This window comes from Taurulus bubalis, assembly GCF_910589615.1.
Source record: "Taurulus bubalis genome assembly, chromosome: 3".
Classification (NCBI taxonomy): domain Eukaryota; kingdom Metazoa; phylum Chordata; class Actinopteri; order Perciformes; family Cottidae; genus Taurulus; species Taurulus bubalis.
The window spans coordinates 35,090,511-35,112,722 of NC_136591.1; the positions used below are offsets into that span (position 1 = coordinate 35,090,511).

The 22,212-nt window shown below is 46.7% G+C and overlaps 1 protein-coding gene across 1 annotated transcript in view; it reads left to right on the forward strand.

Moving 5' to 3' along the window:
• The window catches only part of rev3l (REV3 like, DNA directed polymerase zeta catalytic subunit), a gene marked incomplete at its 5' end in the record, with an annotated part of 54,556 nt that overhangs the window by 20,120 nt on the left and 12,224 nt on the right, over positions 1-22,212 (forward strand). The window contains 12 exons of the mRNA XM_079215544.1: positions 1,352-1,541; positions 1,719-1,793; positions 2,878-3,038; positions 5,404-5,545; positions 6,429-6,523; positions 7,825-7,929; positions 8,659-8,743; positions 14,113-14,255; positions 14,902-15,030; positions 15,432-15,669; positions 16,353-16,495; positions 17,768-21,596. Of these exons, the coding sequence (XP_079071670.1) occupies positions 1,352-1,541; positions 1,719-1,793; positions 2,878-3,038; positions 5,404-5,545; positions 6,429-6,523; positions 7,825-7,929; positions 8,659-8,743; positions 14,113-14,255; positions 14,902-15,030; positions 15,432-15,669; positions 16,353-16,495; positions 17,768-21,596 (5,335 nt within the window). The remainder of the gene's footprint in view (positions 1-1,351; positions 1,542-1,718; positions 1,794-2,877; positions 3,039-5,403; positions 5,546-6,428; positions 6,524-7,824; positions 7,930-8,658; positions 8,744-14,112; positions 14,256-14,901; positions 15,031-15,431; positions 15,670-16,352; positions 16,496-17,767; positions 21,597-22,212) is intronic.

The window sequence follows — 22,212 nt, forward strand, 5'->3', positions numbered from 1 at the left end:
CGAACGCGTCGCCGTGCCGAGGGAATACCGGGGAATATTTCTCTTCTTCTTTTGGAAGCTTCACTTTAGGTCAAGCAATCTCGACAATCGGGCCCAGAGGACTGCGGCATCGTCTGTCATGCCATAGCATGGAGGATGGAGAATTGGCAAGCTGTGTGTGTGTGTGTGTGTGTGTGTGTGTGTGTGTGTGTGTGTGTGTGTGTGTGTGTGTGTGTGTGTGTGTGTGTGTTGGAGGAACAGTTCCAAAGCACTCCAATCTTTCCCCTGAAGCCCTGCTACCTGCTATGAGGGGTTGGGCAGGCAGGCATGTCTCCGGGGCATGTGCAGACACGTCCTGGGCTAGAGTCGATCCTCCGGCTCGACACTGCCTCCTCCTGTCCGGCACTCACTGGTGGAGAGAGTCAGGAGCCCAGCTTTCCTTTTTTATTGTCTTCATTTTTACACCGCCGTTATTATCCCTTATGTAACCCGATTAAACCCCCTCCTCCGCCGGCCCGGGCTTATAATGAATGGGAGCGCGCCGTCTGCAGAGCAGCCTCACCTCAGATGACTCTCAGCAGTGTGTGTGCCGTGGGGAGTGATGACGTCACGCTGGCCCCTGTTGTAAATATTGCATCTCTCTCGCTCTTCCTCGGTGCCGGCTGACCTCACTTCACACCGCTCAAGACTTAAATCCGCTCCATCCCCCACGATCTCTCCCTCGCTCTGTTTCTATGTAGTTATTCAGCTAACGGGCAGCTTTATGGCGTTCCAGGCTTGTTGTCGCACTCATCCATCTGTGTTGCCGGTGCCTTGCAGAGATTGGTCAGAAAGTGTGCGGGAGGAAGGGTGGGGGGGGGGGGGGGAGAAAAACGGTTTACTGGACCCTCTGCACACTTCATCCATCTCACTTTCACCCTGTCAGTAGATGTGCTAGTTTCTGTCGGAGAAGTCCCATCGAAGGCTCCAGCTGCTCGTGTGTGTGTGTGTGTTTCTCGCTGCATGCTGGGAATAACTCAATAGAGTGAGTTGATTCATATTGTCCTGTAACACTGGGAACAGGGCCTGGATCGGTACTTGATACCTTTTTATGGTATTGATCGAGATAACCTAATGCCAGTAGTATAGAAGCCTGCAATCCATCCCTTGTTGTTCCCAGAAAAAAAGTTGTGAGCTCATTCACTGTACGAGAATACACAGATGTTTTCTAACTTTTGGCTCCGTGAAGTCACACCAGTTTGGCTACCGGGTTCCCAAAAAAGCTTGAAGCAGAGGGAGACGGTAAATGCCGCCTTATTGTAGCGTGGCACCGGTGTAAGGTGTGGGACTCTGCGGAGGCCCTGATGTTCATGGGTTTGTTGTTGTGTTGCAGGCCAGAAAACGTGTCTCCACCTCCACGGCGTGTTCCCCTACATCTACGTGCCGTACGATGGCCACGGCCAGCAGCCGGAGCGCTACCTGCGGCAGGTGGCCTTCAGCATCGACAGGGCCCTCAACGTGGCCATGGGAAACCCCGCCTCCGGCGCCCAGCACGTGTTCAAGGTGGTGCTGGTCTCTGGCATGTAAGTTACTCTGGATTTTCTGATCTCACCAACACAACCGAGCGGATGGAAGCCAGAGCCGTGTGAGACGGGACTGCAGAGCGCCTTTTTAGTCAAATTAATTTAATGACAAAGGGGGACTTCCTTATAACACTGATCCAGGTTCACGTGTTAATGTGTCCGTCTCTTGTGTTTCAGGCCTTTCTATGGCTACCACGCGAAGGAGAAGCACTTCATGAAGATCTATCTGTACAATCCTCAGATGGTCAAAAGGTAAGGTTACTCCGGGTCGATGCGCGAATGGAGATCATCCAGAGCTTGTTCAATGTCGCCTGAACTGGGCGTGTGTCCACGACTCCCTAAACGGGAATCAATTGGTGTGTGTGTTAAAATGCGCACGGGGGCGACGGTGAATTATTTGCCAGAGCGATCGGCTTTAGTGGCGACAAGGTGAGTGGAGTTGTGCAGCTGGATGGTTGCCTGGCAGAGAGCCGAGTGACTCATAGGGAGGGAGAGACGGTGAAGCTGGAGGAGAGGACGATATATACCATGATGAGATGGGAGAAAGAGAGAGATGAGAAAGAGAAAGAACAATTGACCATGGTAACGAGCAATGAAGAGAGATTTAGGAAGGCGAGAAGGAAGCGGATGAAGGAGCCGCGAAGGAAGAGAAAAAGACGAGACTTGGAGTGGCAGGTCTGGCGTCCCCTCCTCAGCCCCTCGTCTCTGATCAGCCAGTCAGGGATCTGACCTTTTTAAAGGGGGCCACGACTCCGGGAGCCGGGGCTTAAACAGCCACACGGCGAGCTGCTCTTCGTCTATCAAGCCACCACTGTAGCTGCTGTGGTTGAGGAGGGTTCTGGTCTTTCTTCCTGCATAGACGTTCAACATGAATTTTAATGGAAGGTCTACTTTTTTATATTTTTGAAGACGCGCTCTGCGGATTCTAAATGTCAAAGGCAATTTGATGACGTCAAAGGCAGTTGTATATAATAATAATAATCTTTGCAAAGATATCTCCAGGAATATCGCCCTTTCTCGATTGGCCAATGCTGCGTCTTGCCAGATGACAACGCATTCCCGTTCGGGTCTCGGTAGCGTGTTAAAGTTGCATCGCAGAAACGCGTGAAAAGCCATCAGCCGTAGCGATCAGTAGCAGTAGTGCAGACCAACCGCCATGCTTTGATTTCAAAGGAACAAACTGATCTTCCTCTATTCCATCGCGGCCACACCAAAAATTCATTCAGTCATTGTGTAGCTGAGGAAAAACAACTGCTAGGTTTGTGTAGTTGTCTTTTAATGAGTAAGCGTGTGCAAGGTGACAGTGTTTCATGATGGAATATCTTGTGTGCTGCAGGGTGTGCGAGCTGTTGCAGAGCGGAGCGGTGATGAACAAGAGCTACCAGCCTCACGAAGGCCACATCCCCTACCTGCTGCAGCTCTTCATAGACTACAACCTGTACGGCATGAACCTGCTTAACTTGGGGGCTGTCAAGTTCCGCAGGGGCCCGAGCAAAGGTAAGGGACAAAAGGCGCCCACTTGGCCTTCGACTCGAGGATAGCTTGTTTTCCCATCATGCAACACAGGGTTGAAATGCAAAACTATTCAATCAGTTTTTCAATTTATGACTTAGTTTAGTTTAGATTCAACAAAATCACATGGATGTCGGTCCCCCAGCGGAGCTATTCTAAACATAGCGAACACTTCCACTGGCTACTGACTACCACGTGGTTGAAGTTCCATGAGGTAGGTGTGTTAGGAACCCTCCCAGCATGCACTGGGGCAGTAGATTTCCGGACAAATGGCTCATTTCGTGAGTGTTCCTGCATTTCTACGGGTGACATACTCGTGACCTGCTTCCGCTGTCATTTAGGGACGCACCGCTGTCTCTTGCTGGACGGTGTAGGGACAGCCGGGTTTCTCCCTGCTCACTGCGTTGTCCTCCCTCCCCCAACAGGGGATGGAGAGCAGGCCAGGGGAGCTTCTACAGAAACATGAGATTGTTTAAAACACACAGTTATCGTGTGTGTGTGTGTGTGTGTGTGTGGCAGGCACTCTGCCTTGTGTCGGCCTGAGTGGCGATACAGATATCTACGGGCAGAAGTCGCATACGTCGCTTTGAGAAATGTGAACGGAGCATTGGGGACGCTCGTCAGGCGGCTGCTGGCTTTGGCATAAAAAAGACATTGTCATCGTCCCTGTAGAGCGAACGAGATGGCATGTTCTTGGTTGCCGTCTTATGTTATCTATTCCGCAAACAGGCGCCTTTATATGTCCAGACACAGAGCGCCGTAAGACCAATATCCACTCTTATTAAACTTCGATAGGGAAATGTTTGACTCTGTAGCTGGTTCATCAGAGCTTTCTCTCCAAGGTGGTTTTATTACTGGAGATGTAGGTACAAATACTGCATCCATAAGTATAAAAGAAATGAAGATGGTGTCAGAGCTCTTTCACTATAAAACGGCTTGCCATTCATGGCCACAGTAGCTGCTGTTCACCAGGGAGCCGTGAGGAATCCCGTCGCATTCCCTGCTCCGTCATTTAGCTCGTCCTAAACCCGGCAGATGAATTGGTTGGAGAAATGTTGTTCCAAGCGTGAATTGCCTCTTTGAAAGTGGGGACACGGGGTGTCTGCTCTCCGGCCGCTGAACCCAACAGTCTCTGGGCCTCTCACAGTGGGAGTTTCAGACTTAGGGTGGTTTCCTCCTCAGATCTCCGGTGAACCCGACTCTCACAGGCCCGTCGCCACTTCTTCCTGATGGAGACTAAACCCCCTGATTGCCGACTCTGTTTGATCACAGCTTATTCCTAAACTCGGACCAGTACTCATGCTCATCATTGACAATCAGACCCCTCCCCCCTCTCGTCCCTAGAGGAAGCACCCAGCCCGTCGTCACGTGTGAGGGCATTAATGATTCAGGGCAGGAAATTCCACACTTGACTTTAATAAAGTTCTTTTTTCTTCTTTTTTTTTTTTTTTTATAAAATCCTCACGCTTGACTCCCCTCCAACTAAAGCGGAGTTCCCATGTTTGATCCACCTCTACGCTGATGCAACAAAGAAACTAAAACAGCCCAATAATAGGTACACCTGTTTACATTTTGGGCTCCCCCCGAGCTCAGACTTGAAAGTAAGTTAATCTGGGATAAAGTGAAGGAATGATAAAAGGGTTTGGACTGGTAAAAAAGGGCTTATTGGAGATGAATAGCGGCCTTTAGTGTGTTTTTGAAGTCCACTGCACAGCTTGAACACTCTGCTTCAAAAGTGTTCAAGTGTCTAAAGTACAAGTAGAATGCTTGAAATGACCCACGGGACAAAACGATGGTATCAAGGGCTTCTCATTGTACCGGCCTATACTTTAGCAAACTGTGCATTGTTGATAATAATTCCAAAATCCCAGGTTAGCCCCGGAAAAACATTAAACTATTATTATAATTATAACACACATTGTTAGCCATACTGTCCGTTTTAAACTCCAATCACACTTTACAATCCAATTCCCATCAACTTTGACTTCCTGTACTTTGTCGGGTTGGGCGCACATTGTCAACTATGAGGTTTATTATAGAGATGCACTTATTAAAAATGTTTGGCCAATTTATTTATTTTTTACTCTGATCGATTAAGTTTTTTCTTTTTTATTCCATTTTCTTCAGCAATGTTCCAGACTAACTTTTTAATTAGAAATATTAAGGTACAGCCTTTTGTGCTTTTTTCTTCTTCTCCCCCACATAAACATTACATTTATAAAGATTTACATAAACGTACCGTGTAAATTGAATATTTCCCCAAATGAAAAGCAAAGTGAGGATTGTGTTTTTTTTTTTTTTTTGCTTCCCTACTGCCGCCTTGTCCCACTACACCGTCTGTGTTTTCCAGAAGACGCAGCGGCGGTCCCAGACAGGCCGACTCCCAGCGGGCGTCCCAGCATCAGCCCCTGGAAGAGCCCCTGCACCTCCAAGCTCAGCGACAGCACCCTGGGCGGCACGTTCGTCCGCTGGGAGGAGAACGCCATACCCTGGTGAGTCCCGCCTGCACAGGCCTCTGCTGCATTAGCTCTTACTGCGAGTGAGTTTCCTGAATACCCCTTGTTCCACAACTCTCTTCTCATAGGTTGCCCCGTCTCTGTCTTTGTCCAACGGATGAGGTCTTACTGAAATGCTAATATCCTGTAATTATCATAGCCAAGCGTAAGCCTGTGGGGAGATTGTGTGTGTGTCTTGCATTCTACTGGACCGATCAGTTTTCATACCTTCATCGAATGCCGACTCCTCTCTCCTCTGAACCAGCTGGTCGGGGCCGCAAGTGATCAACAAGTGCTTCAGTTGCAGAAGGCATTTCAGGCAATCGGCTAAAAACAAGTCCTCCCTACAGTAGTCGCTGCAATGGTCAAATTGTTTGCCATTATCGTGGTTCTAAGACTGACATCCTTATGCTACGGAACATCTGAAGATGAATTTCATAGCCGATATATGTTATGATCCGCTACAGTCGGGCACGATTCGAGGTGAATAAATCCCAGCTTTCGTTATGTTTGCCGCCATATTGACTGCAAACTGAACGCAAGGGTCTGCTAGAGTCCACGTGACCTAAAGGTGTGCACGTAGTTATTTTATTAAGTGTTATTAATGTTCATTTTTGAAGATGTCCCCCCCCCCCCTCTTCTCACCAATCTTCCTGTGTCATGATGTTAATAATACAAATGAATAGCAATAACTGCACTTTAATTCCCCCGTTGTCATTTAGCTTCCCATATTTCTAAAATAAAATAGTGCCTGACAAAAAAAGCCACAAAAGTCCAACTTTCTTTATTCTTTACATTACTTCTTATCCAGCATTACAACGTGATTTCCTGTCGCACCTCTTGAAGCATCCTAACAGCACTGGTTTCCGTCTTCCCGCAGCTCCCTCGTCCTGGATGAGGTGGCGAGGCAGAGCACCTGTGAGCTGGAGGTCGACGCTGTGGCTGTAGACGTCCTCAACCGCCTGGAAATTGAAAGTAAGACCACTCAGGACAACGCCCCCCACCCGCTGCACCCCCTCCAACAGCCTCGGCCACGGTATCCTCTAGGCCAGTGGTCCTCAACCTTTTTTCAGTGATTGTACCCCACTGTGAAATACTTTTTTGGCCGAGTACCCCCTGACAAAGCATTTTTTTGGTTGAAAAAAGATGTAATACACAGCGCTGTACCATCAGTTTATGAACTTGCACTTATATTATATTGAATATTTCTTAAATAGCTATTTTTAAAGGATCTTTTAATGGATGCTCATTTTAAATATATATTTTTTTAAATCTCACGTGCCCCCTGGAGTGCTCTAGACACATAGAAATGAGACAGCGGTGTGGGGGTTGTAAAGATGGAAGGTCGTCTGCTGAATCATCAGCGCCTAAGATGATGCATGTTTTGGCTGAGATGACCTCCGACAATCTCAGCACATCAAATCCATTAGCAGCCATGAGCATCAGCACTGTGGCGCCGACCTAACGCCTCCTGTCACAGGGGAGCAGAGTGGGAATGGGATGGATTGATATTTCACGGAAACTGAACAAAGCCCAGAAAGCAGGATGCCGTTATCTCACCCAGAACACATGCATCTTTTGCTTGTGTTTGGTTATGCATCTTTCTGCAGACTGTGCCTAAATCTCAGGATTTAGGGACTTTGTCTTTGTGCTCTTTGTTGCTTTTTTCAGTTATTTTTCTTTCTTTGTATCCCTTCAGTCGAAGCCAACCACAGCTGTGCAGTTTACTGCTGACACATAGTTTGTTGGTATTAAAGTCAAACATTTCTCCAGCGGGTACATTGGAAGCCACACGTGTGCAGAGTTTGTTGCTGCAGCTTCTAAAAGAGCAGTTCAGTAAACATGTCCTTGTCAGTATGAGGCCCTCCGGTTCGGCTGAGTGTTTTTTTTTCCCCTCCGTTAGCTTGCATGGAGGCTGTAAGTACGCAGTTAGTCCCTATGATTTAAATCAGGCTGGACTCTGAATCGTAAACCACAACAAGCATCTGTAGGAAAGGAGAGGCCTCTCCGGGGCGGGCAGTACTTGTGTTCTGACTCATACTTTTCCATCTGCTCTCTGGCTGTGAACTAAACCCAGCACTGTTGAAAATGTACCTACAGTATGAATGGGTTGAGTTTTACAGGTCTGTCCGGCGGCGCTTTGATTCATCAGGCTTGCCGGACATTAAAATAAACATGCATCTTTGTTGTCGGTTAAAAAACTGCTCATGTAAACATCAATGGAGCCTGGTGGTGTTGTTAGCTGACCCACTGTGCTCTGACTCCCCTGTTTCCAGATCAGATCGGCAGGAACCCGGGCCTGCAGGCTATCTGGGAGGACGAGAAGCAGAGGAGGAGAGAGAAGAACCAGGTCTCCCAGATAGAAACCCCCGAGTCACAAGGTGAGCAGACCACAGAGGAACAGGAAACTCTTTTACTTTGCTTCTTTCTTGTTAGTAATTGTAACTGCATATGATAAGAAATACATGATATGGTAAGAAATAGAATCTTAGTATCTTAAGGGTTGGAAAACCAAAAGAGTGGAGGTTTTAAAACATTGTAGGTATAAAAAAGAAAGAAGGGGAAGCCCATTAACTATTAAATATTCAAAGCTCAGCTAAAGTGAGCTGGGTTCCCTTTCTATGTCTCATCCGAACCACTTCTCCTTGACCTCAGTCGAGGAAAGATGCAAAATGTTAGGGAGCGCCGACCGCAAATGTCGCCGCCGCAAAGAACTGTGGGCATTATCTCCTTTCCTTTCCTAAAGGCTGGTCCAGTGTATCCTCTGCTAAAGGCGATAAGAAAGGATCTTAGCATTTAGAGGAAACCAGCTCTCATCGTGGCTGCCACCTAAATACTTGCAGGTAATTTCCCTCTGTTAGGAACCTTCCTAACGACGTTATCCTCCGACCACAAACGAGAGCTGTAATCTGCTCCATTGTCGCGTTTAAGTGATAATGACCCCACTGACGGAGACCACTAACCGGCATGCTTAACGGCAATTACCGGCCGCGACGAAGCGGAATGTAGTGGGAATCTGCGGCCTGGAAAAACCCTGGGAATCTGACAACGCACAGTTTTACAGGAACGAGGAAGCGCAGTGTTGAATCAGTTTGTCTGATGTGTTCCAGATCGTGGGCTCGTCGCTCCGACGGAGAGCGAGAAGATCTTCGTGAAGAGATTCAAGGAGATCCTGAAGGAGAACGAGTTTGACGTGTAAGTTCCTCATCCTCGGTTGGGGGTGGGACCGATGGGCTCGCCAGAATGCTTTGGAACAACTTTGATTTTTTTTAAAGTTATTTTTGGATGTTTTTCTTTTTTTTTTTTTTTTTTTTTTTTTTTTTTTTCACTGAGGAAATCCAGAGTCGCTGGCAAGGAGCTGGAACCTATGAAAGAATGTATTTACAAATAAGCACAAGATACTCCCAGTGTCATCAGAGTCTCTCTCGTCTTTGATTCTGTGTGTCGTACTGAAGCGTCCTCAGTTCCCCCGTGCCCCCCTCTGCTTCGCGTCAGCGCCTTTGCAGAGAGGGCGGGAGCGCCGGCAGGGGAAAGGAGCAAGTGAAGTCAGAGCAGATGTAGCGAAGGGGGCGGAGACTGAACGGGCGTAAGGGGAAAAGGGGGGGAGAGGAGAGCGTGAATGTCAGCGGAGGTTTACGTGCCCCTCTCGCGATGTACAGGCATGGAAGTATTCCCTGTTATAAATGAAAGTACAGTCGGCCCCGGCAGTTCCTCGGCTTCGGATCCAGATGGCTTCTATTCACTAACCTCTGATATCAGACTGGAACGGAGGAGAGACGCAATGTGGTGTGGAAGAAGTGTGGGCTTTCGGTGTGGAGTGACAGGACACACACACACACACACACACACACACACACGCACACACACACACACACACACACACACACACACACACACACACACACAGCCTCGCTGGCGGCGCTCAACTCTCCCACTGCCTGACTGTGTCCGTCCCTCTCTCTGTTATTACTCACACTCTGATGGCTTCCCCTTGCTCTATTATGCATCGCTATTGTTGCTGCTGTGTTCTCAAGGTCTCACTCGGCACTGCAGGCTTTGCTGGACATTTTTCACATATTTTTTTGTCTTCAGCTCTTTTTCTTTTTTTTACTCCGCATGTTTTCAGTCCCACCTACTGTCGTTCGAACATTTCTTTTGCACAATTTATTCTCTCTTAACCCTATACTGCACGGATTTGTGTTGTGATATCTGATAATTTATCAGTCAACGAGATATAGCTAATATTTTTGGATCGTCTCGGGGGAACCAATGTTAACCTGACCCGCACACGGGACCAGCTAGGCAGCCGTGATTGCTGTTTGGAAAAGTGGCAAGTACGGGTGATTGGATAAACCATCTGTCACTCAAACCCTTACCAATCAGGAGAAGAGCGATAGATGAAAGGAGCCTTCAGTGTCGTCCTTCGTCTTCTGAAGGAGCTGATGCCTCGTCAGCTGCTGTTGTTGTTCAGAACGAACAGCCGCCTCTCGGTGTCGTCGCACATCTAAACGGCCGTGGTGGACGGCAGCTTGGTCCGGCCACTTGTGGTTTGGACGCAGACGCATTACTTGAAGCCTGACGAGACGGATTCTCTCGTGATCTCGTGACATCACGAGGATGCAGCTGTCGTGCAAAGGAAACAATAATGTGCCATATGGATATAAAACCACCAGGAAAAGTCTGAATCCAGAGGAAAAGTTAAGAGGTGAAAACAAGCAACATGTGCACCATGAAAGTTGTATTTGAAACACACATGGGATCCTTTTCTACATGTCTTACTTCCACCCTTCACAAAATGCTGTGGTATATATGTATCATTCTGTAAGGGCCGAGACTGCGTGGTTTCTTTTGATCCTCGAGAAGTGCAGAACCGCCTCTCAAACCCGATTGGCGGGTCCAGTCTCCCTCCCCGTCACTGTCCTCTGTCTGAGGGCCGAGACCCAAACCGCTACGTTGTGTTTTTGGAGTTGTCCGTCCTTCCGTCCCGCTGGTTCTCGTGAACACGATCTCTCAGAACGCATGAAGGGAATTTAATCAAATTTGGCACAAATGTCCGCCTGGACTCAAGGATGAGCTGATCTGGATTTGGTGGTCAAAGGTCACTGTGACCTCACGAAACACCATGAAATTGGTGATAACTCAAAAACTGATTCCTGATCCTAATTAGTCCTAATGAGATAGAAATGATGGCAATAAAAATAAATCTTGGTCACAATCTTTCAGATGACAAATCCAAGGATCTTGAATCAGGATTGTTGGCTCTGAACAAACATCTATATCACATTTCTTAACCTTTTGGAAACCGCGCCCCGTTTCACCTCTTTTTTCTTTTTTTACCTTGCTTATCTCTCCAACCACAAAGACGATTTAATTAATTTAAATTGCTAAAATACAGACCCTTGGGAGATGAGGGCTGTGTGTTTTATATTTTTTTAATTTTTTATATTTCCGTAAACTCCATAGCTTGCCTTTAGCGATTGTAACATTTGACTAAAACCTTGATAAGTACGGATTTCAGTCAAAGACGCATCCCTGTAACCGTACAGGCCTGTGGAAGTCGTATAAAGCGAATCCTTAGCAGACCCCTATTAGTATCTCAAAATTGAGAAACACGACCAGAGCTTTTCTTCTTTTTCTTGGGCGCTCCAAAGTCCTACGCCCTGGTCTTTAAACTCTTCTGAAAACACGTCAGACGGCACATGCGGAAGCAGCTGATCGGTTTCAGACCAAGACACTCGCTGAGACACTGCACAACGGAGGTAATTTTTCCATTTTTGAACCGAAAAACACGTTTTTTGGACTGCATTATGCTTCATAACCTGTCAATGCTTAGCTGGATTGTGTTTATTGTGGTAGATTGTGATACTTTAGGTCTTAATCTTTCTAAAAATGTGCACTATTAATCTGTGGGTTGATGTTAAGGCACCGAACAATATCCTTTTTGGGGAATCTTGCTCAGACTCATGACTCATTTAAAAATATATTTTTTTGTTTTTGTTTTAAGCATACTTTGATGTCTGGTTTGAGATGTTATAATAGTGGATCTGATGTTGCTAACTACTCCTGCAGGACCTCTCTAAGGCCTCTAGAAAGGGCTGACACCCAGTAACTGCACAATTCTCCAGGTTTTAACAGTTCTTTTTTTATCGAATGTCTCGAGGGTATCATGCGCTGCACAGATGGAAAAGCCAATTTAGGAAAATTTGTGATATTGAGCTAAATAAATATAATTCACTTGACTTGTCAATGTTGCCTTGAGGCAACAAAGGAGAAATAATGTGTGTAAACATATACCCCACCCACCCTAAGAGGCAACATTGTACTCATTTCATTCATCAGAAACATTTCATTATTAAATATTACAACATGTAAAAGTGGAAATATTTGTGAATGGGAGGGGCATCTGTTACCTCAGTGCAATGACATATCTTTCCGTCCTCTTTCTCCACCCTCCTTGTATTTTCTCCCTCCTTTTTTAAGGCCTTCGTTAAAACGTGTCACTTCAAAGCAGAGCCAGTAAAGACGGCGAATGGGGGCGTGGTTAGTTGGCGAAATGTGTTAATCGCTGCGGTAATCTCCCGACGCCTGCCAGGCCTCGCTCCCTCGTCGCCCGCTAAAGTCGTTAGCTAGCAGACTAATTAAGAGACAGCCAGACAGCGGCGCGTGCACGCCGGCTCTCTGGAGCCCTTTCCTCACCCGGCTCGGCAGAGCAAACTCTCTGAATGACAATGAGACTGCAGTAAAATCTCTCTCACTGTCGTCCTCGCCTCAGACGCTGGAGTAGCAGCGAGATGCCAGTCGATAAGAAAACCCCATTGATTTAATTGTTTTCATCATTCATCACCTTTTGGATTTATCGTTCCAGTGTGAGACGGCGTTATCTCGTTCTCTCACTGGCTGTGACTTCTCACTAAACGCGGCTTGCCACTGCCGAGTGTCTATCTGGACGGGTGTTTTCTTTATTCCTCCTGCTGCTGCTGGGCTCAGACACAGTGTTGCGCAGCTTCACCTGTCTGTCCACACAGCCGCCCCCAGTGCTCTGTGTGTTTCATCACAGTGTGTTTCTAAAGCCCCTTTCCCACTGGGTTAAAAAACCCAGTAAGACCTGCCAACATCTGGCTTTTGTCTCCATTCAGTGGGAAGGGTTCAGCTTTCATTCTTGGGGAAACCTGACACATAATATTCCCCCCCACACGCACCTTTTATCCGGTGTGTCACGCACGCGAAAGTGAATATATTCAAAACTCTCCCACTCCCACAATATCCTTCAAGGCCTCCACTGGCATTGTTATTGCTTCTATCGTTTGTATTTACCATGTAAAGTGCCTTGCGTACCTTTTTTTTTTTTTTTTAAAGCGCTATACAAATAAAATGTATTATTAAGTCAAAAGGGATTTGAAAATGACAGTTTATTAACGTACAACAACCCAAACAATTATTTGCTCTCCTCAAAGCCACGAGACTCCAGTCAGATAATAGTCATTTTAACCCTCTAATCATGAAACGCACGTTGTTCAAATTCAAACATAATAAATCTCGTTAAAACCGTCTTGGTTAGCCTTTCCTCTGTTCCAACAACCACCAACTCTGGTTTGGTCAATAATAAATCATTAAATAAAACATAAAATTCACGCGTTAGTTGTGAAAAGAAACGGCGGCTACTCCATTGTCGTTTTTTTTTACCTGTAAAACCCATTTGACTCATTCTACAGAAACTAGGGTAAATATGGGAAAGCTAAGGTTTTCCCATATTTAAAGAAAACCTGCATATATGCACTAATTTTGTTGAGAAAAAAGAAACGGTACAAGCAATTGACTATGCATGGCTACAGTCTCTGGAGCAACAGGGGGTTGAATTAGTAGCTTGAGGGCATTTCATATTCAGTTTGCTCTGCTCATTGTAGGATTTAAACCTGTAACTTCTTGGATACGAGGCTCCAATCTTAAATCAGATGTGGCAAGAAAATAAAAACTTTGTCCACACGAGGTTTAGATCAGGACGAGCTCCTAAAATGGGACTCCTTTTTTTATGACCGTTCCTGTGAAATTTGTTCCACTCGTGAGCGGCTGCCGCCCGCCTGTTCTGCATTTCAATATTTCAGAGTCACTAAGTGGTGAGTTGCTAGGCGATGCAGCAGGGCAGCATGGGTAAGGGAGCGTGATAGGCAGCTTGTAGCTGAGAGCGATCTGGAGGGATACAAAGCCCCGAGTTGGCCGCCTGCCCGTTTTCCATTCATATTCCCTCCCCTAACACACACACACTCACACACACACACAGCACTTAGCAGACTAGAGACACTATCCACACATGTACAGCCACACACACACACCACCTCCGTGTACACACACACACACCACGAGTAAACAGAGCACTTCCCCTGATTAAGACCCACAGGGAAGAGATGCTAATAAAACATGGGGCCAGATACCAGAAGGTCCTCTGCTCTGATTCAGGTAGCGGCCGAGCTGACAGACCTGCCGATGCTCATGTGTTGCAATGAATAGAAGAGAAGACGTGCCGTCCTGCAGGAGTGGTCTAAATGTTTCTGTCCCCCTCTGCTCAGGACACAAGGCTCGTCCGTTAGCGACGGGGAGGACCAAGAGGATCTTCTCGGTGAAATGACCCTCCATCCCGACCCGCTGACCCCCGAGGGACGGCCGTGTACCCCCGCTAACGCTGTGGAGGTGCACAGGCAATCGCAGCCAGGTGAGGAAAACCCACCCATGCATGAAAGTAGATCTCAAGTATCTGTGATGGAGAGTTGCCAAAGTACACCCCACGCAAAGAGCAAGATGGCAGAACTCAAAGTCAGTCGTTTTCCTGAGCACACTCCCAAAGAGGGAGTTTATATGTTTTCTCATGCCAAGTATCTTTGAACCTCCACCTTCAGTCTGGCCTGGAGCTTTCGATTGTATCGGTTGGTGTTAAACGGGCCTTTTGTTTTGTCAATAAACTAAAGAGAGGAGGAACTAAAGATATAAGTCATTTAGTTTACAGCCTTTCATTCTCTCTATGATACAGAGCGACCATTCGAAGGTTTGCCTTTTCTCGCCCCTGAGTAAAAGGCTTGAAAGGAGGAAAACACCAGCAGACCAATCACGGCTCCCGCAGCCTCTTCATAGCATCTCCGTAGCTGCCATAGCCCACTTTGAGATTTGCATTAGTCTAATCGGCCTGCACTCTCCTCTGCCAAGGCTCCTGCAGGCGCACAGAAACTCATTGACCTCATGCTGAACCACAGTGGCCCTGCTATGTGTGTGTGCCTCTCTTTTTAGATGAGCTGATTCCAGGTCTGCCTGACGTATGTGATGTTTTAGTGATGCTGACGGTACTCTTGTGTCCCTGCCCCCAGACTCTGTGAGGAGCAGTGGTAAAGTCCCAGAGGAGGCTGTCGTGGATGAGGAGGCCATCTTGAGTCTCCTGGAGAACAGCCAGACCTTCCTCCCGCTTACCCAGACCTCCAACCACTCGCCCCTGTTAGGTACGAAGCCACTTGGATCCGCACAACTCTCCCGTCTGCTCACTTTCTTCTCCTTCATTTGGTTTAAATAACTATTTAAAACGTACTTGATGTGAGGCCTTCATGTCTGGATCATGAATAGACTTATTTTTGCTCATTAATCAGTATTTTTTGTAGTTATTTTCGCACACAGATGGTTTGTATATCTTTGGAACACAGACTCTCTACTCATGGAGTTGAATATATCCATAGTTGACAAATTGATAGACTTTCTAAATATCTCAGTTTATCCCGGTGACTAATGCTGAAAGCCTGTAAATTAAGGGCGTAAAAGTCTAGAGTTCAAAAGGTTAATACCATCCATAGCTTTGATTTAAGTGGTTTATTCTCTGTTAAATGCTTTGTTTTTGTTGTCTGTGCAGACAGCAGCCAGGACCAAGCCATCATCGATTTGCTGGCAGGGCTGGAGAACGATGGTTTCTGCGGGAACCCCGTTCGGCAGAATTCCCAGTCCCAGTCGCTTCCTGGTGCCAGGAGCTACCGCTGCAACAGCGACGAGGAGGAGGAAAGTCCGGAGCTGGACAAGGTAGAGGCCGAGCTCAGCGTGGTAATGTCCCAGCGGTGGGACAACGAGCCTCCCGAGAACTCACCGTCACCAAGGCAAGTTTGTCTCCGTCGTACCCGAGTGAGAAATTAGCAGAAATGTAGTTTTATAAAACCATCACTTAGTTAGTTAAACATCTAACACACATTTTCATCCATTTGTTCTGCCCTTGAAACGGCTCAGTTTCGTAACAAATGTTGGAAGAATATAAACATTACAAGTGGAACACAAATGAGTGTATACAGTGGTGGTAATGTGCAGATGAGGCTGGAGATGGATATTTGCTCTTCCAATAGAAATGTGATTGCTGAGTTGGCACTGACTGTGGTCCGATTTGCAGTCTTTTTTACTTATTCTTTGATCAGGAAGATTTTCATATGAATAAAAGTTTCTAATTTTCTTTAGTTTGGCAGCTTGTGCTTACACTTTTATGTATTCCTTTTTACCAACAACTTAACTCAAAGAAAGATGAAAAATCTGGACCTGAATGTCAATCAACAGCTGATCTGGCAGAGATCTGGCCCCATTCTTATAGTAAAAGGACTGATGAAATTTGGATGAGTCTGTACAGTCTCTGCCTGTCTTATGAAATAGTAATGTAAGTAAATACAGCACAAAGGTAAATTGGAAACAATAGTCCCCATTTTGTGTGTTCTCCTGCTTGAGTGCGAGCGGGAACCAGCAGTGTGCCGTGCCTGCACTTTGTTCAACGAGTGCTCCTCTGATCCCGCGTGTTCAGGCCCGGCGTGAAGGAGCCAGATGACTGCTTGAGCGACGAGCAGCAGGAGTCCTCCGACGAAGACATGGAGTGGAGTGGGAATAACTCTCTGTTCGCCAACCTGTCCATCCCCCAGCTCGACGGGGCCGCAGACGAGAGCAGCGGTGAGTCACCTCAAGCTGTGGCGTGCTGAGACGCCACTTGAATGTCGGTCGGCTTTGATGCTTATCTTACATCCCCCCGCTGATGCTCCATCAAGGATATCAGAACACAGATCTGACTGCGGCGGCACACAATAACAATCTCGGTTGACACGAGGTTCTGGCTGTACGATGTAATTTCGGCGTGAAGGAGCTGTGATTTAATACGGTGCAAGACTTTGGGATTGTAATTGATTCCCTGGAGTTATTGTCAATTAACTCTTGGCATTGTGAGTGCACCTGGGTATTTATGTGTGTGTGCGCCATTTGCTCTAGTTATTTATTATGGCATCAGGCTTTTGTTTTAATGAGACGGTCTTTTTATAACACTGCCGGAGCTGCTGGTGTGAACCAGTGTGCACACTTCACACCTACCACTTAAGATGAGAGAGATGCAGGACGTAAAGTGTATGTGTTCTGATTAAAACAGATAGTTTGGCGCTGTATTCACAAAGGATGGTATCGCACTGCTACTAGTTCTCCTAAAAGGCACTAAAAGGTGGGGGACGGGGGTTGGACCCTGTTGCTATGGATTACCTACAACTAATGTCTGTCTAGGTGTTTGACAGGTGATTGTCTGTGTCAGTATTAACATTATAAATATATTCATTCGTAAACAGGAGCTTGAGGAGCAAATTATTAATACATGGATGAGATGGATGAATAGATTTCATATAAACTGTCCGACAGATTTTATACAAGAAAAACAAATATTGACTTGTCAAGCATATTTTACTTGTGTGTCATACTTTGAGAGTTGGCAATTCTACATATAGCATATATTGTACTAGATAATCCAGTGATCCCTTTATTCATGTATTAATTGCACTTAATGAACTGGCAAACAACTGTCCAGTGTCCAAGTAGCATAGAATTGTGCAAAACAACATTAATTAATAAATGTTAATGGATTGGTTTGATAGCGTGCAGATTGAGTTCTTATTTAATGAGCGCTAGTTTTAAAATGAATTTCACAGAAGCGTTGAGATGGATTACCTGCAGCACACTGTGAGGAGGTCTTTTGTGACTTAGGACGCCTCTAGACCTCTACATTCTCTCAGATCTACTTTTTGCCACTTTGCAAAAATGTTACTCTTTCTTTAAACAATAACTACGCAGCCTTAAAGTTACCACTTATTTTTCTCTTAAATTAGCCAGGATGTTTTTCTGAAACTCTGAATAAATGTTTTGCTGCCGGTAACCCTTATTCAGGAGCCTCTTTTGTTCCATCCATAGATTCATCCTTAACAGACAGTGGCTCCAGGACCCAGTCTTCTGTCATAGTGTCAGAGAAGATGCTTGGAAAAAGGAATCCCTTTTCTGGGGAGACGGTTCACCTGGATCCGCCTTCTTCAGCGAAGATCTTTCTTGAGCACAGACCAGTTCATGTGCTGGACATGGAGCAACCACTTGACAAGCACTTTCAATCAAAAAGCAGTCAGGACAGCAGTAGTGAATGTTCAACAGGGTTCAAGTTTAATAAAGAAATCCCCTACATCCCGCCAGTGAAACACCCCATTCCTTGCAAGTTATCCAGTCACCCAGAGGTGTCTCCGATCTGCGTAGACAAACAAAACATACGACCCCTGTACACATTTGACAAGAAAACCTCCATAGCTTTGGATAAGACAGACCTAGAAAGTTTCCCATTTGGTAACGGAATGGTCACCAAAAACGGGAAGAAGTACGGCAGCATAAAGAATGTAGAAACGAACTGTCTGTCCATTCTTCAGAACCATAGGACCTTCTCTCTCTGTTACTCAGAGCTGAGAAACTGCTCAGCTAAGACGGAGCTGGACCTGAGCCAGAAGGACAGTAAAAGCCCCATCCTGAGGAACATCTCCTCAGCCCCTTCACCCATGGTGGACGATGGATTTCTTGATCCTCAGGAGGAAGAAATGGGCCAGGACAGTGAGGAGGGAGATGTCGGTGAACTCAAAATCAGGTACGAGGACTATCAGGAAAATAAGACGGAGAGGACTATTGTGGCCCAGCAGGAAGCACACTACAAGTTCTTCCCAAGTGTCATCCTCTCCAATTGCCTCAGTAGGAAGAAAGCTGGGAGCAAAAAGCCGGCAGATTCCTGCAGCAAGCTTGAACAGGCCCAGCCTCGCAGGTCTAGGCTAAAAGTGTATAAAAAAGGGTTGGGAATGGCAGGACAGAGGAATAAAATAAGCATATTTGAAAGCTCTACTTCTGACAGCCAGGATAGCACGTGCCTCACCTCAACCATGCCTGCTTGTCCAGTGACTGTCGACACAGAGATTCCAGTTTTGGAGAATAAGTCAATAAAAGAGGCTGAACCGATTGAAGATGTGCCAATCATGGAGGAGGAGCCAATCACAAAGGAGGAGCCACAAAGTGAGGACAGGTCTGAAAGTGAACAGATGGAAGAAACGGAGCCACTTTCAGAGCCCTCCGCCACCACCTTTTCCAGTTTTTTCTCAGAAGCTAAAGACTCAGCAGAGGATCGGTTAAGCCCATTACATGATTTATCTGCTAAGGTCAGCTGTACTAAACCTTCAGCGCTGCCTGGTAGTAAATACACCCTGAGGGCCAAACGGAAGATGATCTATGATGGCGAGGATGGAGAACACTCAGGTGCCACTCGTTCTAAAAATCCAGCGTCCGTCAAAGAACGGTTTAAGGAAACCGATGTCCCCTGTGGGCAGGAACCAAAACACCAGAAACGGCATAGGAAGGAACCCCCGATCATTATCAAGTACATTATCATCAACAGGTTTAAAGGACAGAAAAACATGCTGGTGAAGATGTCCAAAGTGAATGCAGAGGAGCAGTTGGTGACGCTGACGTCAGACAAGCTAGACCAGTACAATAAACTGGCCCCACTTAAGGATTTCTGGCCCAAGGTGCCAGAATCCGCTGCCGTCAAGTTTCCGATTACTGAGCCAAAGGTAAAAAAACACCCCAAAAGAAAGGCAAAGATCAACACCACAAACAAGAAAACGGTCTGCAACTCGTCCAAACCTCAAGTCAGACAGGGTGAAAGGGTCAAAAGAACTAAAGGCTGTCAGAGAGGTCCAATTCTACCCTCTCTACCGCCCCCTAGGCCATGCTACTGTGAGCAAGCAGACGACCATGACCTTGAGTATTCTGATGTCATGGTAGAGTTAGGCTACCTTTCTGATAGATCCCCAAGTCCTACAAACTCAACACCCCCTCGTTGTTGGTCCCCGAGTGACCCTCTCATGAACACCGTGAGTTCAGAACAGCTGATAAACCCACTCAGTGACCCATGTCTTAGTTCTGCTTTTCACAAGACACACACAGTATGTTCAACCAAAGGAGCACAAAAAAAGTGTCAAACTGCCAAACCTAAGAGATCCACAGACACTAAAAGGAAAGTAAGCAAGTCTGTTACTAACCCGGAAGAGGAACCCAAAAAAGAGAAATCAAGACCAAGGAGTGGTGCTGCTCCAAAGCAGAGGAAGAAAGCTAAAGTTGCAACAGAAAGCATCTGCAACAGTTCTACAACCCCCACAATACAGAGAAAGTCACGCAAAAAGAAGACTGAGGAACACAAAAGCCATGACTCGAGTCAAGACACCTCCCAGCTTCTTTTCCTGGAGAATGAGCTACCGCCGTCCGTGGGTTCCATCCGAGACGTCCCATTTCAGCAGCCATTGAGCACGGATGGCAACAGCCAGGGTAGTTCCCATCCAGCATCTAATTCAGACTCTAACTCAGTAGCCCAGTCTATAGAACCAAAGGTGGAGGACTGTGAGACTTCCATCATGGAGGTCAACCAAAGCGTTTCAGTACCGGCTCAGCTGAAGCAGCAAAGTTGCCAGACCACTGTGGTAAAGTTAGAGGCTTCACAAGAGAAGTGCACGGCTCTTCCGTCTCCACTGGCTGGTAGACCCCTACTGGAAGACAGTAAAGACTCCAAAGCCTCCCCTCACTCCGGTCCTAAGAACGGGCAGATCCCCACACTCTCTGAGACCCCCTCTGGCTTGGCTGTTCTCAAGCAGCTTCTCCAGAAGAGGCAGCAGGGACAGGCTCTTCCTTTACAAGTGGTTGGTACAGACAGCCACTCAACTGCCATAGCTCAGGCCACAGCACTACTAGATCCAACATCCAAACCAGTCAGATCCAGAAGAGCTCCCTCCACCACTCCACGGAAACCCAGGGCCCCGAAATCGACCACCCCCAAGGATAAAAAGCCCAGAATCAGAAAAGGCAAGGCAAGCAGCACTCAGCCAAATCTATCGGTGAAGCAAGAGGGCAACATGTCCGATGACTGCCCCATCTTCCTGTCAGACCCAGGCCTGGACAGCTGCAACTACATAGAGGACAGCTTGTCACCAGAGCTCCCACACAACTATGCCTTTGATATAAATGCCATTGATCAGACGGAGTTCTCCAGCCCATACAGCGGCAGTCAGTTTGTCCTGACGGACAAGAATTTACCAGTAAAGTTCTTGAGTGATGTCAGCCAGGAAGCTGTGTCTGCTCAGACACTGGGCTTTGAGAAGAAACTTGATCGGCTATTTGATTCTGGGGAGGAGCTTCAAAGGGGCTCTGACTGGCACAAAGCAAGGCCCGCCAGCCCTGACCTCTTTGATAGGCCCGAGAACGGGGAGTCTGTCTCGAATCACCTCACATTCCTCGACTCAGAGAAAACCAAGGGCAGAGAGTGGGACTTCTCTTTAGGCAAAGCCCACACCCTCAGCCCCTTTCAAGACTTCCACTGTGAGAGAAAAGAGCTGCTCTTTTCCGTCTTCGACTCTGTCCTACCTTTGCCTTTAAGCTCTGCGTCATTCGTCGACCACGAGGGCTCCCCAACAGGGGATCTTCTGGAGGGCATTGATGGACTAATGTCCAACACACCCAGTAGCTCTCCACGCTCCATCAGCTCACTATCCCAGGTGAGGGCAAGCCAGCTGCTGCGGGGAGCAGGAGGTGGAGCCCACGTCCTCAAGCCCCTCATGTCCCCTCCGAGTCGGGAGGAGATCCTCGGCACTCTGCTGGATCTGGAGATGTCGGAGGCCACATTCCAGGAGCCCTTCTGCAGCAACCCCTCTGATGCGCCAGGGAAACCAATGTAAGGCTTTATGCACCATCAGCACAAAGTAATTATATTCAAGGCATATTGCATGCATGCGTGGACTAAATGTACATATAAGAAATGGGGCCTGACTGATATTATCGCCTAATTTGAGTCACAGAGATATGTTGTATCATATATTTTCCAGATAAGTAAGTTGTCCCATAAGAGTTTCTGTGTTATAAGCACAATGGAGACCTGTCTGTCTGTCTGTCTGTCTGTGTCTCGTGGACAAAGAAACACACAATACACTGAATGTAAATAGAAGTTTTAGAAATGGCAATATGGGAATGCTAAAGATGTGTTATAGAAGCAGTATTGCTTTTACATAGTTTGTTCACTAACCAGCAATAAAATGTACTGGTCTTCAATAACCTATTTTTAGGGGATCCTTATTTAAAACATTAGAACGTCAAAAGGGATACCGATACACTTAGCAGATTTATTCTCACACTCCAATATCAAAGCATAAAAAATGCCAGTATTAGTCCGGCTCTAATCAATGCTATTTACAGGGCTTTATTTAATAAATCACTCGGGTTTTTGCTAAGTTCTCCACTTCTGAAGTTGTAAAGCTGCAGTGATTAATGAAAGACTCCTCTGTGTTCTCTCC